The 11,055-nt window shown below is 41.9% G+C and overlaps 1 protein-coding gene across 1 annotated transcript in view; it reads right to left on the reverse strand.

Moving 5' to 3' along the window:
• The window catches only part of GRIK4 (glutamate ionotropic receptor kainate type subunit 4), a 436,546-nt gene extending 425,857 nt beyond the window's left edge, over positions 1-10,689 (reverse strand). Inside the window, exon 1 of the mRNA XM_027835648.1 lies at positions 10,608-10,689. Coding sequence (XP_027691449.1) covers positions 10,608-10,689 — 82 coding nt within the window. The remainder of the gene's footprint in view (positions 1-10,607) is intronic.
• Between the last annotated feature and the right edge of the window lie 366 nt (positions 10,690-11,055).

An 11,055-nucleotide genomic window follows, 5' to 3' on the forward strand; every position in this document is an offset into this window, starting at 1 on the left:
CTCAAAGTCTCATGTCGTCAGATCCCTGCCAATGGGGGAAATTTATGAGCATTCTTGGCAGTAGCAGCATCCCTTCCCCCTTCCAGCCCTTTCTGGAGTATCACCTGTTCACTCCAAGCAGAAAAGGCAGCATCCCTCACAGCACAAAGTCAGGGCAGGGGATAAAGCAGGCAGGGAGAGTAAGGTTCAAGACCCAGCTCTGGTACTTGCTACCAGTGAGACTTTGGCCAAGTCACTGAACATTCGTTGACTTTAATTTTCTCATGTGTAAAAAGAAGAGGTTAGATGAACTGGTCTCTGCTAGCTACAAATCCTATGATCCCTAAGACACTGAAGTCAGAAAGCCCAGGATATCACCCCTGTACTCATAGTCCTTTACAAGCTGAGAAGATTCTGCTCTGATCATCAGAGGTTTTAAAGAATCATCCTTGCTCTGAATAGGCAGGGGATGGCTCCATCACAGACCATCGGTGCTAGGTTTTGGAATAAATTGGGGATGGAGACAGGGTGGTGGTACAGAGCCAGCTGTAAACAGTCAGGGAAGTCTTCAGGAGAAAAAAGACTTTAAAGCCAGTTTTGAATAGGGTAAAATGGTGTGATTTAGTGGAGAAGTGGTATATCCTAGCAGGCCCTATTCACATGGAAGGGGCAAATGGTCTGTTGTTGTATGCAGTTTATTTAAGAGTATATTTTTTTTTCTTTATTTTTTCTTTTGTTTTGGGTAGGGGTGGCCAGGCACATTAAGTGTACTTTGATGGGGAAACATGGCAGAAAGCACAGAGATGAAGATGATGATGATGATTGGTGACGATGAAGAAGAAGAATTATCATCATCATATTATTTTTCTTTATTTTCTTTTTTCTTTATAGCCATATATGCACTTGGTAGTCTCACCCACTCCCAAAACTTCAATGACATCTATGCCAAAGTCTCCCAAGCCTATATCTCCCAAGACCTCTCCCCTGAGTTAGTCTCATACCTCCAAATGCCTGCTACACATCTCCACCTGGATATTACTCCACTCAGCACCTCAAACTCAACCTGTACCAAACTTAACTTATTTCTGCCCCTAAAGCCTCTTCTCCCCCCAACTTTCCTGTATCTGTTGATGGCTCCCAGTCATCCAGGCTTGAAGCCTCAGACAAAGAAGTTAAATACAAATGAAGAGAGAGAGAGCAAGACCACTAAATAAGGGAAGGCTTCACAGAGGAGATAGCAGCTGAGCTGGATCTTGAAAAAGGGGTTTCAACAAGTAGGATGTGGAGGGAATGGGAGAAGGAAGGTCAAATTCCCAAACAGGGAGTAAACAGTAAAGGGAGGGTGGAAGTTATACAACAGGGGAGACAGAATTCCTGGCGAGAATTGTGTTTGTGTTAGAAAAACCAGGAAAGAAGAGCTTGAATAAAATTGTAGGGGAAGGAATGAGAGGGAGGGAGAAAAAGAAGAAAAGGGAAGAGAAGGAGGGAGAAAGAGGTGGAAAAGAAAGAGAAAAGGAGACAGAGATAGACTGAGAAAGAATCTCTCTAAAAGCATGGAGTTACCCAGGAAGGTATATGGGGGGAGAGAGGAAGAAATGAAAGTCAGAGAAAGATAGTTTAAGTCAGGGAAAGATGAGTTTCATCTGGGAGCTAAGGGAGGAATGAGGGGTGGACCTCTCAAGGTCTTTGACTAGCAGATCTAGAATGATGGAGGCATATAGCTTAAAAGAACTAGGGGGATTGAAAGAGAGACATAGCTACCTGCCCCAAGCCCTAGGTTTCCAAATCTTTACTAGAGGGTTGGAGGAAGTTGATTTCCATGTGACTGAAGGATGATCCAAGCCTTGTGGCATCATATTGGAGGAAAGACACTACAGGCAGTATGATTCTTGTCGGTGGGAATGAGGGACTGCAAACAAGTTGCATGGCTGGGGAAGAATCAGAACAGAGACAAAATGCAATAAAGATACAGTTGAGGAAGGAGGTAGAGGGATGTCAGAAGGTAATTGCACTACGGCTTGCACTGCATCTCTGCTCAGCTTGTTCTTGGTGTTTCCAAGTACTAATCAATTTGGAGAAGCCCTTAAAACACCTGATTGGAAAGAAGCCAAAAAGAAGTCTTAAAAAAGTCTAACACTGTTAAGCTTTTCAGTGGACAAAGGAAGAACTGCAGAAGGCAGCATGAGGAGTTCTGAATGTCTTTCTCCCCATCTGTTGTAAGTAGTGGGCAGGTGGGTCCATGTTTGGTTGTCTTAGTTTTCTCACCAGGAACACAGCAAGGTGAGGAGAGAGAAAAGAGGCCACTAAGATTCAAGTGGGAACTTAAAGCTTAATAAATAGCTGCCACAATTGCCTCAGAGAGGACCCACTGGAGTGGACAAGAGAGAAAAGAATACAGGACTAAGATTCTAATTCTTGTCCTGGTTCTGCCATTAATGAACTATATGACCTTGGCAAATCACTTTGCTTCCCTGGGTCTCTGTTTCCTCATTTGAACTAGATGGTCTTGAAGTCCTTTTAAAATCTAATATTCAATAATCTATGAGGGAGGAGATCATGCTCACATCCCCAAGGATCCCAAATGAAAAGTGGTGGGTGCTATTCATGGTACTAGGCAAAATAAATAAATAAATGAAGGGACCTTCAGCCATGCCAGCTAGCATCTGTGGCTCCTATATAGGGAAGCCAGCAAAGCACCTGCTCCCCAAAGAGCTAACTTCCCAGGCAAGAAGGCTATTGCATGCAGAGGTAAATCCAAATAGCATGAAGCTGTGCTTTCTGCTTTCTGCTAATTTCCCCATCAGTGTGTACTTAATGTGCCTGGCCAGTCCTATCCACCACAAACAAATCAGTAACAATAATTCAGTACAATTCCAGGAAACACACAAACAAGGCACAGAGGGGCTATTGGGAAGCCCGGCAGCTGGCCTACATCATCTTGCTATCCAAATACTCCTAGCCAGCAAAGCCTAGGTCCCTGTAAAACCAAGGTGCAGCATATGTCTGTTTATCCAAGTTAATGAAACCTAATTTTGACCATATCCCATGTTTACAGACATGGGAAAGATCTAGAAGAATACTTATGGAAACATGCTACACAAGTACATGAAATGCACATGCACACATACAAATACACGTGCCTTAGTGCTTGTGGCTCAAATCTAGCAGCATTTCTAATTTATACTGAATTTGGCTTTGTAGTATAGCATATGTTTACCGAGGTAATTGTGTCATAGAATTATGCAATATAATAGGTGGAAAGGAATCTCTTTGGTCAACTAGTCCAACCAGTACCTGAATAGAAATCCCCTCTACAACATTACCAAGACTGACTCCTCTTGAAGAATTCCATTGACGGAGAATCCACTACAAACTAAGGCAGCCCATTTAACCTTTGGGCAGCTCTAAATGTTATTTTTCCTTATGCTGAGGTAAAAACTGTCCCCCTACAACTTTTACTCATTGAGTATAATTTTGCCCTTCAGGGTCAAGTAAAACAAATTGAATCCCTCTTCCACATGAGGTCACTTAAAATACTAGAAGAGAGCTATCGTACTTCCCTCTCATCCCATTTTCCTTATCCAGACTAAACATCCCCACTTCCTTTAATTGATCCTTGGGTGGCATGTTCTTCAGGCTCCTAACCATTCTGCCAACCCTCCTCTGGATTCTCTTCATCATGTCATTGTTCTTCCTAAACTAAGTACCCAGAACTAAACATAATACTTCAAACATGGCCTGACCATGGAAGAGTAGAAAAGAAATATAACTCCTTTAATCCTGGATAGTGCTTCACTTAATACAATGTAAGATAACATTAACTTTGAGGGCTGTCATGTCATACTGTTAACGTATATTAAGATATTTTTTGGATATGGGCAAAGCAAGAATTTGTTTTGCATGAATATATATTTGTTACAAGTTTTGCATTTCTTTTTAATGAGAGGAGAAAGGTAGAAGAAAGAGAAAGTAGATTTTTGTTCATTGAATAAATTGATCTTTTTAAAAAATATCTCACACTAGCTTGCATTCCACTAAAACTCCCTAGGCCTTTTTCATACTAGTTTTTGTCTAACCATGCTTTACCACTTTGCATTTTTGCAGTTGATTTTTGAATTCAAGTTTACAGCTTTACATTTACCCTTATTAAATTTTATTTTATCACATTTTATCATATCATTCTAGCCTGTCAAAATGCTTCTGAATCCTGACATCCAATGTATTGGCTACTTCTCACAGCCTTGCATCATTTGCAAATTTTATAAGCATAACTTCATCCAAGTACTTGATTTTTAATATTAAATAAAAAAGCTAAGAATACCATAGCACCCAAAGGCCTTCCTACAGATTCACAGGAATCCATTAATCACCATGTTTCTAACAACAGTGATCAAAGCAGACCCCTCCATTCCATTAATGCTCAGAACCACAAAAGGCACCACCCATACTTCCAATAGATAATTGATCTATGCAGCAGGAAGGCATCAGTTGTGGCCAATAACCTTGCTGAAGAGACCAGTCTCTATTCATATCTGATGCTTCCTGTAGCCAACTAACAAAAGCAGGCAGAGTCCAGGATTTGGGGCCAGCATTATTCAAAGAGCCATTATCATGTAGACCTTCTTGCACTGTTATGAAAGCAATATAGTCAGTTAAGCTTTATGTAACATCAGTGTATCTCAGGAGAGTTCCCTGAATCTCTTGGATTACATGTATGGACGTAGGGAGAACCTCATTCCATAAGCTGGCAGACTCATTAGGCACAGTGTATATCAAAGTGTTGGGCAGTTATGATGCAAAAGGTTAGTGAGTCAATAATAGTTGAATCCTTTACACCCTCTGAACCATTCAGTATGTTCTTGAGCATCACTTTGCCAGGGGTCAATGGACTTTTGCAATCAGAAGTTGTGGGATCCTGACATTCTTGGGGTCCAGTCACACAGTCATTTCCAAATCCACCCAACTGTACTATCTTCCAAAATTCAGTGCTTCTTAAACTGTGGGTCAAGACCCTTTCCACAGTTTAGAAACTCCAGTTCATGTTTCTCTAGTTTGTCTACAAAGATATCAGGAAAGACTATTAAATGTTTTGCTGAAATTCAGATATACAAAGTCAATAAAATTCCCCTCATTTACCGCTCAAGTAACACTATCAAAAGAGGAAATGAGGTTGGTGTAGCATCACTTGAGCTTGAATATCTATAATAATTAATAGTGATCATCACTTTCTTTTCTAAAGTCTCATATGTCATCTCATTAATAATTGATTATACAATTTTCTAGGAGTCAAAGTTAAGTTTATCAGCCTCTTATTAGAATAATTCACCTTCTCCTTCGTGAAAATCACACCATTTCCCCATGTGCAGTCCTGAGGTACATCTTCCTTTAAAAGTGCATTAAATTTGAAGTGAGAATATAGGAATTTGCATCTCAACTGCACTACTTTTTAACTAAAGACTCTTAGGCAAGTCACTTCACCTCTCTGGAGTTTCTGTTTCCTTCTCTTTCAAATAGAGATAATAATGCTTAAACTACCATCTCAAAGGGTTGTAAAACTCAAATATTATGAAATCTGGAAAGCACTTTGTAAACCATAAAGTGTTATATTCATGTTAGCTATTATCATTATTTATGTAGCCAGTGGCTCCTTGGAGTGCAATGCCAGGCCAGCTTGTGTAACTCTTTTCCCAACTGTCTTCCCCAGGGGAGTGAAAGAGGCTCACTGTTCATGCACAGGGGCCTGAAAAGACACCTTCCTAGAAAAACTAATCAGAGCCATTCTTGCCCTCTTCTGTGTGAGATGCCTACAGACATCTTTATTCTTCTCACAAAAAACAGATGAAGATAGAGTGATCAGCAGTGGGTGAGTGAAGACTATGGCACATGGGGCAAGCCAAGCCAGCCTGCATAGAAAACATCATAAGTGGGAGCCATATAGAGAGAAGTGGACTACAATCTGGACATGTGGAGACAGCAGAAGGGGAAACAGGCAATCCTATGTGAAGACTTGGACCTTTACTGAAGTTTTCAGCCCCAGGATCATACAAGAGTCTCCTCCAGTTATGTTACGAATTTGGAAGAGCTCAAGCCCCAAATTATACTGATGGTTGAAGTAGAAGGATACTGTACTTATTAGGGTATGGGATAATACTATTTTTACTGCTTTGATATTAATTTCTATTTCAATGAAATGCTGCTCCAAGAATGATCAGCATCTAAATAGAAGAAAAAAGAAACATTTATTAAAAACTTACTAGGTGCCAGGCACTGATAAGTGCCATGAACAGAAATGCAAGCAAGATAATCTCTGATATCAAGGAGCTTACATTTTAATAAGTAATGATAACACATGAAGAGAAGCTGGAGAGCGTAGGGATAGAGATAAATGCTAGCACACTGGGCCATGATGTGGCAACTATCAGAAAATGGCACAGAGACCTGGTTCTGGTGAGGATAAGGCAAAAAAAAGGCTCACCCCTCAAAGTCCAGCAGCCCAGGGTCACTGTCCAAGGTTCTGAGAGGTGAGGAGAAGAAGAGAGATAAGGACAAAGACTGAAGAGCAGTTGGCACGATGTGGAGATGGCCAGGAAGAGGCCTGAAGTCCTGGTTAAGGGCAAGAACCAAACTCGTTATGTCCAGAATACAGCACATCATCTTTTACCTGAACTTGCCCTTCCTCCACATTTTCCTATTTCTATTAAGGGTACCACCATCCCTTCTAGTCAATTAAATTTAATATCTTGGAGTGATCCTCACTTTCTCACTCTTTCTCACCCATCATATTCAATCAGCAGTCAAGTCTTGTCATTTTTATCTTTATATCATCTCTCACCTCTATTTCTTCCTCTCTACTGACACAGCCACCACCTTAGTTTACGCCCTCATCACCTCTCACCTAAACTATGAGAGGCTACTGTGATAACTTCTTAATTGGTCTCCTTGCTTCCCTTCTCTCCCCTTTCCAATCCTTCCTTCATGCATCCACTAAAAATAATGTTTGATCAGTCTGACCAGGTCACTCCCCTCCTCCTCAAAATCTTTCAATGGCTCTCTATTGCCTCCAGGTTAAAATACAAATGTTTCAACATGGCTTTTAGAGCTCTCCAAGATATGGCTCCTGCCTACCAATGCCAACTTTATTTCATACTAATCCCTTTCATGAACTCTACACTCCAGTCAACCTTAAGCATTCCCCTAACTCAAAGTGATCTTCTTGGTCTAACCATGTCATCTTCCTATACAATAAATGCCAGTGACTCCCTCTCATCTCCATGATCAAATATAAAATCCTGTTTGGCTTTTAGAGCCCTTCAGAACCTGATCCTTTCCTACCTTTCCAGTCTTCTTACACCTTACTCCCCTCTACAAATTCCAAAGATCCAGTGACACTGGTCTCCTTGATGCTCCTCAAACGAGATGCTCCATCTCCCAACTTCCAGCATTTTTACTGGCTGTCCCAGTGTCTGGATCCCTCTGCCTTCTCATCTCCATGTCCTGGTTTCCTTCAAATCTTAGCTAGTCTTATCTTCTTCAAAAAGCCTTTCCCATCTCTTATTAATCCTAGCCCCTTTCCTCCGAGGCTTTCTCCAACTCAGCCTGTATATATCTGGTTTGTACATAGTTACTTGTATGTTGTCTCCACCATCAGTCTATGAACTCTCTGAAAGCACCAATTTTGCCTTTCTTTGTATCCCTAGAGCTTAGCACAGAACTCTGGCACATAGTAGGTGGTTAATACATGTTTATTGAATGACTGACCTCAGTTCAAATTCCACCTCAGACACTTAGGACCTGTGTAATCCTAAGCAAGTCACTTCACCTCTGTCCCCCTCAGCTTTCTCATCTATAACATGGGAATAACAACAGCATCTACCTCCCAGGGTTGTTGTGAGGATACAATGAGATTATATTTGTAAAGCACTTTACAAACTTTAAAGTGCTATATAAGTGTTAGCTACTACTGCTAATACAACAACAACAACAACTACTACTACTACTACCACCACCACCACCACCACTCAGGGCTTCAGGCCCTTCATTCAACCACATCTGTGCCATGCCAGGGGGTTAAATGAACTTTGCTGGCTAAAATCACTTTAAGTGTTAGGGGGGCTTGAGGGATAGAGTGTATTTATCAGATTCTTGGTGTCCCAGACTATCACTCACAGTGGGCATAGAAGTATCAGAATGAAATCAAAGACAACAGATCACTGAAGTGAACTGATGTATTAGTGGAAGCTTGGAGGATTTATGTTGATGATTCCATAGCCATGAATAAAATTATCCTCTCTTACCCAAAACTATAAAACCTAGATTTGGGGGGTAAACTGAATAAATTATTTGGTTATACATCGCACCTCATGCCTCTTACGAATGAAAAACAGCATCCAGATGCCTGGGCAATGGGCACAGACATCTCTTCACAAACATCCATATTTTCAAGACAAGACAAGATAAGACAAGGTGATCTGGGGGAGAGTTCAGCAGGATGGTTATTTATCTCTGGAATTTCTGGGACTTTTTTTGAGCCCTGGTTTGACCACCATCCATTATAAGAGCTGAGGGGAGGGCAGACATCCTCAAAATACAAAGTGTGTATGTGTGTGGGGGGGGGTGTTAAGTATAACTTGTGAAAAGAAAGAACAAGTCAGCCTCTCCCCAATCCTCTTAGCAGCCAGAGAAAAGAAGATGCCATTGATTGCTATTCAGGTCCATCTGTGTAGAAGGTTACCTTCCGCTAAGTACATCCACATGTGTTTTCTTGACCTACTTCTCTTCCATGCTGGCCCCACAATTCTACTCTGCTCCCCTCTGGGCCTGGGTAATTAGTGCCTCTCCCTCTGGAATGACAAGAATCTTTTTTTTTTTTTAAAAAGATCCTGGCTCCCAAAATAGCCAAGGAGAGAGTAAAACTGGTATTCACATAGAAACCTTGTTTGTGAGGTCTTTCCTTCCTGGATTGACACCTTGTCCCAAAAGGGTACAAGACCTATTTGGACATATCACCCAGAAAACCCCTGGGGTCCCAGGTCAGTTTGAAGAATGAATGCCTGGACCTAAACCCTAGGATTGTTGGCCAAATGCCACCCAGAGAGGTAGAGGTGGCTAGGGGATGGGTTCTGTTGTAGCATTAAAAGAAGTGCCAGTACCATTTTACTGCCTCCTTTTTGGAAGGCAAGCACCAGGAAAGTCAAGACACTTGAGCATGGCAATTTGGAGCTGAATCTCTTTCCGCTTCACATTAGCGACAAATAGAAATTGATGGGTTACTGCTTCATCCACTCACTTAGAGGCGGGGGAAAAAAACCTCAGAGCAAATGCTGAATAACTGTTGGCATCTTATAAATTAAGCATCTTAAGGATATGAAGCATTTTGCATTGCTGCTAAACAGTATTAAATTAGGTTTTGAAGTTTCAGTCGAAATGAATAGAGAAGAAGGGTATGGGGAGGAAACCATGGGACGATTTGATTTCTTTCTTTCTTTTTTATTATTTTTTTTGGAAGCATGGGGAGTTATAACCAGAGGGCAGCAAAAGAAAATGGAGAGTATTGGAGAGGAAGTAAACAGGTTACTTGTACAAGTTTCTTACTCAGGGAAACCGTCAGCACAAATTTTCAGAGGAGCCATACTCCCAGGTAAGGAAAGCAGGCCCAGCCTCTTTCCACACCTGCTTCTGACACATGTTCCTTGGCATCTCTTGTAGCAGGGCTGGCAGTACCAGGGATCTCACTCCCCTGTGTACCCTAATCCCTCCTGGAGCTAGCCTGAATGACACCAGAAAGTAGGGGAGGGAAATAAGTGCATCTGGGTAAACATCAGTGGGGTTTCTGCCGACCCAAATAATTGTACCATTCATGCCCTAAGAAATCAATTGAGGAAGACAAGGAGCCAAGACATCACCATTACTACCACCACCACCACCACCCACAACCATCCCTCTTTCCCAAGGAAAAACACCCTCCACCTTTCCCACCAAAACCCACTAAGCCACATCTCCTACATAATTCAAATATCTCCAGAAATCCCACCTCCATTACAAAGCGTTCCTGGATTCATCAAAGGACAGGTGGCTTCATCAATCAATCCCAACCCTGGTTGGACTTGGAATCTCCAATGACTACTCCCTTTGTTCTCCACATCAAACACAACCTTCATACATCAGGCCTTTACCGGCTAGTTTCAGAGTAGAAATAGTTTGCTCTCCTCAGTTTTGCTCTAATCAATGGTGCCAATCACTGGCCAGCCCTTGATGGCTATTCCCTAAATGCCAAACCCTGGGCTGAGCACTTCAGGGCTAAGAGGAATAAGGGCAGCTGTCCCTCACCTTAGAAGACCTGGCAGTTTCACATGGGTCTGTTCTAGATGATGGGCTCCATCAGGGCCGGGGTCAGTCCTATCAAACTCATTCTGAACAATGTCTAACATAGCCCTAAAGGGCAGTAAGAGCTACCAAGCTGCTATTCACAGATACTCTTGGCATACAACTGGGCCTTTTTTTGATCTTATATCCTCTCCTGATAAGGTCCATGCTGCCTCAGTCGTCTTCATACTTAGCTCTCAATGGACATCACGTTCCCTTTACCCCTCCTCTTCCCTGTCCCCCAGAGAAACTTGAATAAAGCTTACCAATCCTCAGAGCATGAGGGCTGCTGGCGACTGTCATGAGCCATACCAGAAGAAGCACCAGAGGCGCCAAGACCCGGGGCATCTTCTATGAATCCTCATGGAGCCCACCACTGGTCTGGGCATGACATAACTCTGCAAGAGAGAGGGAGAAACTGGAGTAAAGGCAGTTGGGTGGTACAGTGGATATAATTCTGGACTCAAGGGCCAGGAAGACTGGAATTCAAATCTTGCCTCAGCTAGTTACTAGTTTTGAAACTCTGGGCAAATCTTTTAAACTTTCTCTGCCTCAGTTTTCTCATCTGTATAATGTAGACAATAGCACATGCTTCAAAGTTGTAAAGATCAGTGAGATAATACAGGCAAAGCACTTTGCAAAACTTAAATCACTAGATTTATTATTATTATCATTATTGCTGTTGTTGTTATTATTGTCACTACTAGGATGACC

The sequence above is a fragment of the Vombatus ursinus genome, unplaced genomic scaffold (assembly GCF_900497805.2).
Source record: "Vombatus ursinus unplaced genomic scaffold, bare-nosed wombat genome assembly UNPS02014816.1, whole genome shotgun sequence".
Classification (NCBI taxonomy): Eukaryota; Metazoa; Chordata; class Mammalia; order Diprotodontia; family Vombatidae; genus Vombatus; species Vombatus ursinus.